Raw genomic sequence first — 12,962 nt, forward strand, 5'->3', positions numbered from 1 at the left:
TTGAGGAAGTCAGCATGTTAGAGAGCATTGGCACTTTAAACGGAGATCTAGTCAAAATCACTTTAAAAGATGATGCACAACCATCCAGCATAACACCACCACGGAGAGTTCCCATTCCCCTTTTGCCAAAGATGGAGGACAAGCTGAAAAGGATGAATCTCATGGGAATAATAGAGAAAGTAACAGACCCAACTGAATGGTGTGCGCCAATGGTTCCAGTAATAAAGAAAAATGGGAAAATACGAATATCTGTGGATCTGAAATGGCTCAATGAGAATGTGAGGCGAGAGAAGTTTATCTTACCTACACTGGATGATATACTTCCAAAGCTAGCCAAGAGTACTGCATTCTCCAGTTTAGATGCAGAAAGTGGATTCTGGCAGATTCTTCCTCTGGAAGAAAATAGTGCACGCCTTACCACCTTCATCACACCTATGAGAAGATACTGTTTTAAATGTTTACCCTTCAGGATAACTTCAGCTCCTGAAATATTCCAGAGAAAAATGTCTGAGCTGTTGCATGGCCATGAGGGAACAGTTGTGTACGTGGATGATATTTTAGTGTTTGGGGAAACACAAAAAATATACAATGAGAGGCTGAAGAAGGTTATGTAAACCATACAAACATCAGGTTTGAGGCTCAACAAAGACAAATGCCGACTTAATCAGCTTAACTTTTTGGGGCAGGTGGTGACCAAGGATGTCACTGCTCCAAATCCAGAAAGGGTTAAAGCCATAACAGATATGGATCCACCCAAAAATGTTGGTGAATTGAAGTGGCTTTTGGGCATGGTGAACTACATTGGCCAGTATTTACCGAACTTGTCTACAGTGTTGCAGTCCCTAAATGAACTGCTTAAGTCTGAGCGTGATTGGTGTTGGGGACCAGCACAAAGCAGCTCATTCACAGAATTGAAGCAGTTAATTTCATCAGCAACAGCTTTGGAGTTCTTCGACCCTATGAAGCCAACAGTTGTGAGTGCGGATGCCAGCAGCTATGGGCTTGGGGGAGTGCTTATGCAGGACCATGTTGGAAGACTGAAGCCTGTGGCATTCTGCTCACGCACACTAACAGATGCGGAAAAGAGGTATACCCAGGTTGAGAAAGAGTGCCTTGCTGGAGTATGGGCCTCTGAACGGTTCTATCAGTACCTGTGTGGTCTAGAGAACCATAAGCTATTGACCGGACACAAGCCTTTGGTGACACCCAAAAGGCCCAAACTGAGCCCGGTTCTGCTGGAGGTTTTTTTCTTCCGTTAAAGGGAGTTTTTTCCTCTCCACTGTCGCCAATCGTTGATTGAGCAGATCAAAGACAAGACTGGAACAGATGAGGAACTACTGTGCATTCTCAGATATGTCCGAACATTTCAAGAGTTCAGCCAAAAGCGTGCTTTAAAGAGAGAGGATTACTCAGCGAAGCCAATGGACTATTATTACGAGGAAAGCAGATTGTGATCCCTGGATGCATGAAGGTGGACATACTCAAAAAGGTCCACGAGGGACATCAAGGTCTCACTAAATGTAGAGAGCGCTATAGAAATGCTGTGTGGTGGCCTGGTAGTTCAAGGGATGTGAAAAAAACTTGTGATGTCGTGTAATCACTGCAGAATTCACAGACTGAATCAACACAAAGAACCACTGATGACTACACTCTTACCAGAACTTCATTGGCAGAAACCAGCAGCAGATCTGTGTGAACACAAAGGTCATCAGTACTTGGTGGTGACAGAATACTGTTCAAGATGGTTTGAAATCCTGGACCTGCCAAAAAGAAATGCAGAAACAGTCATACAAAGGCTGAAAATCATCTTTACTCGCTTTAGAACACCCAAGGAGTTAATGACTGACAATGGTCTGCAGTTCAAAGCTGAACAGTTTAAACAATTTGCAAGTGAGTACGATTTCCAACACGTTACGTCAAGTCCTCCCTTCCCACAATCAAATGGAATGGCAGAAAGGGCAGTAAAGACAGCAAAATGGATCTTAAAACAACACGATCCTCATCTGGCGATCTTAGCTATCGCTCAACCCCAACGCAGCCCACAAAAGAGAGTCCAACCACGTTGCTGATGGGTAGAGAAATCACTCCCTGCCTTGAAGAAAGCTTGCGGGCAGTGTGGCCTAATCTGCAAATTGTTAAAGCAAGCGTTGCAAAAGCAAAGCAGAACTATGAGAAATACTACAATCGCAGTTACATTGCCAAACCTCTTCCACCTCTTAGCATTGGCGACAAAGTGAGAGTGAAAATAGATAGCGAAAAAGAGCGGACAACGATGGCGACAGTGCAGAACAAAGAGGAAACTCCACGTTCATTCACATTGGAGACTAAACGAGGTGAAACACCAAGAAGAAATTGCCGTCATATCCAACTGGTTGACAGAGAAGTGGCTTCACCAGGTAAGATATACCAGACTCAGCAAAAGTGTCCACAGGAACAGTGTCTGATGGCTGAACAGGACATTAACATCGACAAGAGTGATGTTTCAGCTGAACTTCCTTGTTCTCTTAAACCATCTAGACTCGTGGTCACTAAGTCTGGAAGGATTATGAAACCGAACCCCAGATATGCTAATTAGTGAGATGTTGGACGATCAGGGCAGAATAATCCCTGTCCCATCTCAAGGGATCGGGGCAGTCTACCCACACCCTTAGTTAGTTAAGTTGTAATTGTTGTGGACTGAAATTTTATAAGTACAGTAAGTATGTATGTTCAGAAAAAAAACAAATCATACTTGTACTTGAAAAGGGGGGGGGGTGTCATGTGATACAGAAATGCTAAACAGTGTGTTAATAAAGAGTTGTGAGTTGGTCAGCTAAGCGAGTTTTTCGTGTCGTTAATCTCGGCGATATCTGCCACAGCTATCTTTAACCACGTTACATTGTTTATTCAATCTGTGCTCATAAAGACCACCCCCCAACCACCCACGCCTACTTCACCACAGAAACCAGGAGGACGCAGGAACCTACGTAGCAGTCACTTCCTCACAGAGCGTCTCCAGTATCCAATATCATAGAAAAGTGGATCTGAAAGGTAGTTCATCATGACAATACAACAAACATATTTAAGTGACCACGGGGCCTTATTTCTTTCTTCCAAATAAGTGTATAATATGTTACCTTTAAAACGTATTTATTCAGGATGGCTTTTAACACCTAATAGTCTGACACTTTTAACCTTTTCATTTATTTTATTATTTTTTTAATTCTTTTTATCCCTATTCCTATCCCTTTTATCGCCACTCCTTGTCTCATTATATGTTTGTTGGTATATTCATGGCTTTTAATATCAACTTTATTTCCAACAAGGTATACTCCGATCTTCTCAACACTGGCTACTTAAGAGTGGCATTTCATGAGCCACAAATTCCTCAGAACCAGTGATGTGTGTATTATTATTTAGTAAATATGCTAGGACAATGATATCCCTATAAATAAAATCCTGTAACAATTATACACCATGTATGTATAATTCCATATATTAGTTTTGTTCACAAATGCAGAAAAGGGCACTACATGCATAACTACTTAAGGTCAGTGATGCCCCAAAAAAAGATTGGTAACTCCCAGAAAATTCAAAAACAATCCAGACTTTCTGCCCAAATGTTAGTTTTTAAAAATCTTTTTTCTTGAGTCTAATACTTTACATCAAGAGGCTATTCCACACTCAAAAAAATAATCCAGCCTAAAACATTGACTTTATGTAATTTAATTACGTGTAAATTTTCCATGCAATTTTATAACATAAATTCAAGGTAAGGCGTCACATTCAATGCAATGTTTTTCCTTCATGTTGTGTTGATGTCAATAAATTACGTAACTTTGTCAGATAGGATTAAATTAAGTTAATGCAAACTTTCACATAAACCTTATGTGTTTGTTCAAATATTTGATAATGTAATGTAAAGGTAATGAGATGTTCTACATAAACCTTATGTGATTATTTAATTACTTTGTGTATAGTTAAGGAGAACTTCTGCATAAACGTGATTATTCAAGTATTTTACATTAATGCAATTTATGTTAAATTGGTTATTAGACATCCTGTGGTAAATCAAAATGCAATACAAAGCACAGTTCAGAGAACTTTATTGCCAAGTCCAGCATAACATTAAAAACATAACAGGCAAATAATTTGCAAAATTTTAAACATTTGTTCCATCTGCTACTCAAAAAAAAAAAAATATGCATCGGCAAGACATTCCACTGCCATGAAACCTGAGTAAAAGCTGGATTAAAATCTTCTATGGTTTTCCAGTGTACATTATACCCAACAGTACTCAAGGAAATCAAAGGCCTCGGTTTTGTACTGTACCTAAAACATTAAAAATAAAAAGCTTTCCAAGGTGTTAATACCACAGACAAAAATTAAGGTACAATACACTCAGCCATTTCATTAGGCACACCCATACCCTCTAATAGTACCCTAGAAATTATTGTAGCAAAACAGGGAGTTGTACAGGAATGAAAAAAGGAAAAAAAACATTCCACAAATCACTCCCTGTGCTGACATTAGTCCAAAAACATCCTTTACAGTTTCCAGATTGACTTATGCTGACATATACCAAGCGTCACTCTGCAACATTTAAAATGGTAATGGAATGAGATTTTCTTAGAAGTAAAGGAACACATTAGATGCACATTAATTAGTGAGGGGGGGCTTCATTCAAGGTCATCAAAATGACAATGTCCAAAAAACCAAAAAGAGTCCACCTCAACTGTCCGGCCCTGTCCTGCTCACTGAAGCATCTTTATTTTAAGTGTTTGAACCTTCGGAGACAGTTTTTTTGCCATCCAAATTCATCAGCACCTTCTGGAAGAACTCAAATGTGAATTTAAGTTCTGATGTGTAGCTTAGGTTGAGTGCATAAATCAAACCAAAAAGCATGATAACTTCACAGGAAATGCTTCTTAGGTTGTTTAGCAGTTCCACACCCTCTATCACCACTCCAACATCCTCTGGCTGTTCATCTTTATCTGCTTCTTCTTTAAGCATCACATAAAGACCCATTGTGGTCTGTGTGATTGCACTGTTGGCATCCTCAAAGTCAGCACTCTAACGGTTAAAAACAAATTGACCATTTTTAAAATAAAACATCCCAATACTGAATAAATCCTGAGAGATCACAATAAAATGTCACTACTTACCAAGTACTCCTTGATGACAGTGTTGCTGTCCTCATTTAGATAGGCACACAGACTTTTAAGGATGCAGTCCCTCTTAAGTTCAATGTCATCACTGTGCAAAAGAGGGGATCTTAATGTTTTGTGTAAGACAGTTTCCAGGACATTGTTCCTTAGAGTTTTATGAAGTGGAGAGATGTGATGTTCCTCAGTTCTCATTAGCCTTGAGTTAGAGGGTGGTATGCAAAGTTGGGACAGACTCCAATAACATAACTTGCCCACATGCTCATGATACCATGCACACCATTGTTTTTTAAAATAGAAATAAACACAATGTAGTCTAGTTAATTTTTGCATATATTCAGTGTGTTATCAATACTCAGTCACACAACAGACATCACAATTAGAAACTGAGGCCCTGATCAGACCTGGCAGTTACATACAAAACACAGACTCAGACAACAACACATAAAGGCAGTAACACAGTGGCATAGCAACTCCTTAAATTTATGACATTTGATTATCCAGTAACCACCAATTTAGATGTGATGTTCTTCAATACAGCAGGTATAGTTTTTCAGGTGTGTGCTGCTCTATAAGAAAAGGCTGACTGCCCAAAGGCACTTTTCCTACATGATCTTGTCCCTTCTGGCAGCAGGCTTGGTAGATGAGTTGATATTGTTTAATGAATTCTTTGAGTGAGGGAGGTGCCAAACAATGAAATATTTTATACATATACATGCAAACTGTATTACATTCTTTCCAGTTTGCAAGGTCATATTAGATTAAGACAGTGATGATATGAATTTGACTTTTTTTAACCAATTTGACTTTTTATCCAATATCTTCAAAGCCTTGTAGTCATATACTGATTGTAATGTGATCCTATTTGTCTGCATCCAGCTGGTAAGACAATGTGTCTATATATGAAAAATAATATTTTACTAGACTAAATAATTCAACTATACATGCACTTGCCTTAGCTGTTGGATCCATGAGGAAACCAACAGCTTCTTTCCAATAGCTCCTCCTCTTTTGCTGAAGACATTAAGTTAGGCGTGTATTTGTCAAGTTGGGCCAGGAACGTGGCTTGAAGAGACAAGGTTGTTATACGCATGAATTCTGCGTTTATCTATGGTAGAAACAGTGAAAGAGATATGAGAGCTAAACAAGAGCTAAACAAATAACTAATACAAACTTTCATTAAGGCACGACACTACAGGCAATTTTATTCTAAAACCTGTCTTTTGCTCAGACATGCAATAATACATTATATTTGGACAGTTTTGCAAATTACACCAAATTTGATGACATACATTTTTATTTTTACAAAATTTTAAAAATAATTTCCTTCAAATAATAGAATGTAATTTACGTTTTTACACCATTCACTTGTAGTGTAGTGGATTTTTTCAGCTGTCGATCCCCGAGTGATCCGCCTACTGCCGCCCCGCCCCGCCCCGCCCCACCCCACGCCCTCACGCCAGTCAAGTTGCTAGCTAATGATAAGCTATGTAAGTAGTGTCATAAGCAGTATTCTCCACCGCAGACCTACGTCGCCAAAAAACATACATAAACAATGAGCCCGGGGTCGAAGTGGTGCTGTTAGCTCCTGCTAAACTGATAGCAGGTGCCAGTAAGACGAGACAAAACCGAAGTTACCTAGTTAACACTTGCCTAAATTCATCGTCTCAAAACATAGATGCCACATCAGTCATATTCGTCTTTGTGAACCCCGAAACTGTAATTTAAGGTAACAGAGAGCAAACAATTGAACTTACCTTATCACTAGTGATGGGCAAACGATACCGAGGCTTTGAAGCTTGTGTCACTCTTCCTGAAGCGGAGTGATTCGAAACGCTGTGTCGGAGCTTGTATCGAAACACCAGTGTCACATGAATGATGACGTATCACTGTTTCGCTTCGCGCTTCATTGCTTCAAAATGTTTCAAAGCTTTTCATTGGCTCATAGTCTTTCAGTGTGTGTCATTGGCTCATGGCGTTTCAACGCATTCTGAGGCAATGACAGCTTGACAGGTTTGACAGATTTGAGTGGTTTGGTGCCATACCAGCTATATAAGATGCATCATTCTGCTTCAGGATTTGGAGAGTGAGAGTATTTTGGCAAGTTTCACGGCGAGTCCCACCAATAAGCGACGTTCTAAAGTTTGGGATCATTTTGATCTCAAGAGGTCTGAACTTTTATTGCTGTCATGGGATTGAAACAGTGCCAGTGCTTCAGTCGTGCTCTTCAGATATGGCTTCAGTTGTCCACCAGATGTCACTGTCACTGAAGTCTCGAAGCTTTGAATCTTTTTCGGCACAATTGTCAGGAAAGCCTCAGTGCTTCATGAGGCTTCACTTGCCCACCACTACTTATCACTTGCCACTTGAGAAGTCGACAGCTATATGAGAGTGCCCGCTAAAGATGTTTTCTTTCGATTTTTTGCGCATACGCAACATTCCTCTTCTTCTTCTCTATTTGATTAGGCAGACTAGATGCTACATTGACCTGTTGCTGCCCCCTACCGCACAGCCTTATTTAGATCTATTCAAATAAAAAGTATTTGATCTGTTTACATTCTGCTTATACATAAGTATATTTACTTTATGTTTATTTAAATGAACGAATAAACAATTGATATTGTATATTTCAGTTACATTTTACTTAGAAATATTGTTTATTGTTTATCAGGGCCATGAATCATTTTTGTTTCTGCAGAAACAAAAATTTTTGGTCACTTCCAAATAAATAAACTAGGTCTGTTGGGCAGCAAGTGTCACTCTTATTTTAAGGGACCACCAACACTTGCCTGGGTCTGGGACTGTAAAGTATTTTATGTGCTCTAGAGGATGGCGCTGCTTTAGGTGTGGATATCCACAAAAGTATTGTGAATATTTGATATTTGTTGATGGGTTATTGGAAAGTGAATTCATTTGTTGATTTTTTTTTATAACTTTAAAATGTCTGAGCAGAGTGATAGTGACTGTTTCAGCACTATTTATAAACAGTGTAAGTGCATAATTTAACTTTATAAATTACTTAAAATTTCACTTCAAATGTGTTACAGCTTCACATTTCTGTCTGTGTGTGATGTTTGGAGGTTTTCATCAAGTATCAAGTTTACATCAAGAGGTGGACAAAATGGGTTTAAACTTACAAAGAGTAAAATGGTCCTTCACTAAACATTTAAAGACTAAAAGACATTCAGAAGGAAACCTGCCAGGGTTACATGGCTGGTATAATGGGCACCAGTATGAATCAGAGGAAAAAGAGAACAAAACACCAAGACAAACTTAAAGTCCTACAATACTAGTCCATGACAGGTAGGCAAATTATGATAATAATCATGTATTATGATGATCACGATAATAATGTAATACGACTGAAAGCTCAAAGCCAGCTACCAAATGGAACTGGTGCTGATTTTCATTCATTCAAATTTCCTAATATATATAAAATGCTCTTATGCACACTTGCATTTTTTAACATTTGAAAACGTGTGTTGAGAAATAATTAGATAGTATAACCAGAATCAATCATTTTAGTCCATCTAGGTAAACCAACTTTTCTGCTTATTATTTTTTCTGTTACTGGTTACTGTACACAATGGACCTCATGGTACCTCAATAATCTCTCTGCTCAATGATATTTGTTTCTACAGAGATTTAATAAATGCCTGTGACTGGGTGCTGTCCTACTGTCTCTGTGTAGCCTGTAATTTGGTTAATTAAAATTCATGATTCCATCCAGAAACTCTTTGGCCAACCACAGAAGTTCTTTTCAAGTGGCACCAAAAGGGAAAATATCCACAACAGTACCAGTCCCTGCTTAACATCAGGAGTGCCTGACCATCTCCCTGTCTAATACAGAATGGATGGTATCATACCTGTTCAGCTGGTGCTATTTTTTATAGCCCATTAAGGCTATGGATGAAAATTTACCTGAAAGCCTCCCACAGTATCACATGTGTGAGCATGGTAAAGATGGCAGGCAGTAGTCACTGCTGTAGGAGCTGTCATCCTTCAGAGGCTACTATGGAGTACACTAGAGTGATGACTGATGCCAGAGCAACGCTGTAGCCTACTCATTAATTTACACAAAAAACACACAAACAAACGCTTACACATAACACCCCTATTATCTATTCCTGGGCCTCCATCCTACCTCCATATCTGGCCCAGCTGGAGGATGTGGACCACGGACTGGCCAAACCAGACGCAGAAGGAGTAATAGGCCGAGCGCTTCCTGCCCCTGCTGCCTAGCGCGGTGCTCGCGGTGCTATTGGTTGTGGTGTTCTTGCTGGTGGTCGACGCCTGTCTCTGTGGCGTGGCCGGATGGTGCTGAGCAGTAACGTCGCCGTGAGAGGTCGAGTCAGTCAGCAGCTTATTCCCATCCATGTGGGAGCAATCGGCAGCGCATTCTGTGCCGTCGTCGGTGCTAAAGTCGTGGACGAACCATCTGAAGCTAAAGAGCTGCACTGAGAAGGAACCCAGCACCACGAAGAAGAGCGTCAGACCGAACCACCAGTAATCGCGGCGGAGGTAGTAGTCGACTGATAGCCACACGTCGGTGCCCACATCGGCCAGATACACGGCCACTGCGGCTACGACCCACAGGCAGTCCCACACCGTGTATTTCTGCTGCTCCCTGTCCACGCGAAGGCACGTCGAGTTGGAGCCTCCCCCACCGCAGCACCGCGACTCCCCGTTAGCGAAGTCCCTGTCCCCGGTGCCCGCATAATCCGGCTGGCCGCCCGGGTGGAGCCCCTGCACCGAACCAGAGTGCTCTGAGTTCTGCAGGGGGGTAAAAGCAACGTCACTCTTCTTCATCTTCAGGACCCCGTCAGATTTAGCCGCCATTATTAGAGCTTGTAATACCACTCTATTATTTTTCCTCCGTTCCTTGCCCCCTCTTCTCTTCTACCTCTACCGCTCTCCGTCGACACCCTCTGCGTGTCTCTCCTACTCCTCCTTTTTGGGCAGGACTAGCTCCTCTCCAATGCTGTCTGGTCATGATACAGAATAAAGCCAAAACACTGGACCGAACGGACAACTGTACTTCCTCCGATATTCTGGTCCATGTCGCGTCTTTATTGGACGTCTCTCCTTCGGTTAAAGATCCGGCCACATTCAGCCGACAGGAGCTCCTCTTTTAATTCCTGCAGCCTACCTGCACGAATTCCGCTTTTTCGGTTTGTCACTCTTTGCCCTCGAGGAGTCCCGATTATAATGCAGATATTGGGAATTGAGATGGAGAAAACAGGAGAAAGGGGTGAAGGCTGCAGCCATTTGCTTTTTTCATAGCATAGACTAAAAACTATGACATCACCCTCCCCTCTCTCTCCCGCTCTCTCTCTGCCTGCCCGTCTCTGGCTGGTTGCAAACCGTTTAAGATCTGTTTCATATGGAGCCAAATGGGGGCCATATGTCTTGTTAATTCGCAAAATACAACTATAACAGAAAAACAAAATTGTATCTGAAAAATGGACATTTGAAACTGAAAGCTATGAAACTAAAACTGAAAAAAAAAAAATCAAAAGCTAAAATTTTAAGGTGAAAGCTCTATTCAAGTGTTTGGTGTGTATAAAATGGAACCAACATACTTTCCTCTTCCACGCTCATAAGTAAACGCATCATTCGTTTTGCACGCTGGGGACTGGTGCTTAGCATTGCGGTCTTATGGTGGACATGGTGTCTGATCCACTGGGACGACTGCCTGGACTAAGGTAACATAATTTTCAAATAATATATTGTTTGCCACATTGTAACACATGAGAATGTAACACATTTCATTATTGCTAATTACCCAACTGCCATGTGTTGCTGAGTGAATCTCCATGCGCTGCTAAATATCCAGGTGTAGTGTAGAAAATTCCAAGTCAGAAGACAGAATTTCCCATACAGGCAACATCACTATGGGTATTTTTAGTGGTGTCCGAATCGGTAGTAACTGAAAAGTAGTTCCCTCAAATTTCCCACAATGCATTGTAAAAAGTAGTGAGCAGCGATGGTCACTAGAGGGGCAGAATGGAACGTCATGCATTGCATGAATGAAAAAATGGCGGAGTAGTGTGAAAATTACTATGTATAGTGCTGCACTATATAGTGATTGAGGGGTTAGGGATCAGGGTGGATATTCGGACACAGACTGTATTACTTCACTTCCTGTGATTCATGAGACCACGGCCACCTCTGTTACTCCCACCCCTGGGCCAGAAGAGAGCCAAAAGTCTGAAAATGAAAAGATTTAAAACTGAAAACATTTTTGTAGTTGAAAATGAATTTAAATTACATTTGAACTGAGAAACATCTCATACACTATTTTTGTTACATTATTTTTTGGGGGGTTCAAGATCACTATTTATCTTTCAATTTCAAATGTTTGTTTTTCATATACAATTTTGTCTTTGAGTCACAGCAACAACTATTCTTTTAAAATCCCTGATTGAGTTAAAACATTCATGTGAATCAGGATGTAAATACCATACTTTCAAGCATTGTAAAAATTGGTTTTCAGCACCATGGATAGCTCCCGTTGCTATTGTTGGTAGTTACCAGCCTGAATTTCATACTCACAAAGGGTCTGTTAGCGGTCCAAGGGCAGCTCCGGAGCAGCCCGGAGAATTAGCCTGGGTGACGGTCCGAAGGAAACATACTCCTAAGCAGAAGCCCACGGCTCATCACCTGCCTGTTCACGTTTCTAATAGATTTTCCCCGCTCAGCGACACACCCGCTGAGAAACCGACTCTGATAATTGGCGATTCCATAGTCAGGAACGTGAAGCTAGAGACACCAGCGACCATAGTCAAATGTATTCCTGGGGCCAGAGCGGGCGACATCGAGTCAAATCTGAAGCTGCTGGCTAAGGCTAATCGTAAATATGGGAAAATTGTTATTCACGTCGGCAGCAATGACACCCGATTACGCCAATCGGAGGTCACTAAAATTAATGTTGAGTCGGTGTGTAACTTTGCTAAATTAATGTCGGACTCCGTAGTTTTCTCTGGACCCCTCCCCAATCTGACCAGCGATGACATGTTTAGCCGCATGTCGTCGTTCCGTCGCTGGCTGTCTAGGCTGTCTAGGTGTCCAGCAAACGATGTGGGCTTCATAGACAATTGGGCCACTTTCTGGGGAAAACCCGGTCTGATAGCGAGAGATGGCATCCATCCCACTTTGAATGGTGCAGCTCTCATCTCTAGGAATTTGGCCGAGTTTCTTAGCCGACCTAAAGCCTGACAATCCAGGGTGGGGACCGGGATGCAGAGACTCAGTCTAAAACGCTTCTCTGCAGTTTCCTTAGAGCCGCCGCCCCCCTCAAACCACATAGAGACTGTGTCTGCCCCTCGAACATATAAATCAAATAAATCAGAAGTTAACAGAAGAGGAGTTATTCATAAAAACTTAATAAAAATTAAGACCACTCCTCTTATTGAACAGAAAAACAGAACTGTCAAATGTGGATTATTAAATATTAGGTCCCTTTCTTCTAAATCTCTGTTTGTAAATGATTTGATAACTGATCACCAAATTGACCTACTTTATCTTACTGAAACGTGGTTACAGCAGGATGAATATGTCAGTCTGAATGAATCAACGCCCCTCAGTCATAAAAATTATCATGTTCCTCGAAGCACAGGTCGAGGTGGAGGAGTAGCTGCAATCTTCCAGTCAAACTTATTAAACTTTCATCCTCAGAACAGTTATAACTCATTTGAGAGCCTCACTCTTAGTCTCTCACATACAAACTGGAAAACACAAAAACCAGTTCTACTTGTCATTTTGTACCGTCCACCTGTTCCTTACTCAGAGTTTTTAACTGAATTCCCTGACTTCCTG

At 41.0% G+C, this 12,962-nt stretch overlaps 1 protein-coding gene across 3 annotated transcripts in view; it reads right to left on the reverse strand.

Moving 5' to 3' along the window:
• Positions 1-10,417, reverse strand: part of xkr4 (XK related 4) — a 79,315-nt gene extending 68,898 nt beyond the window's left edge. For all 3 annotated transcript variants that reach the window (XR_004463277.1, XR_004463276.1, XM_026313303.2), the window contains exon 1: positions 9,289-10,417. Coding sequence is in view for 1 of the 3 variants with exons in the window: in XM_026313303.2 (XP_026169088.1) it covers positions 9,289-9,983 (695 nt within the window). In the remaining 2 variants the exon portion in view is untranslated. The remainder of the gene's footprint in view (positions 1-9,288) is intronic.
• Positions 10,418-12,962: the final 2,545 nt, after the last annotated feature.

Source organism: Mastacembelus armatus, chromosome 17 (assembly GCF_900324485.2).
Source record: "Mastacembelus armatus chromosome 17, fMasArm1.2, whole genome shotgun sequence".
NCBI classification, from domain to species: Eukaryota; Metazoa; Chordata; class Actinopteri; order Synbranchiformes; family Mastacembelidae; genus Mastacembelus; species Mastacembelus armatus.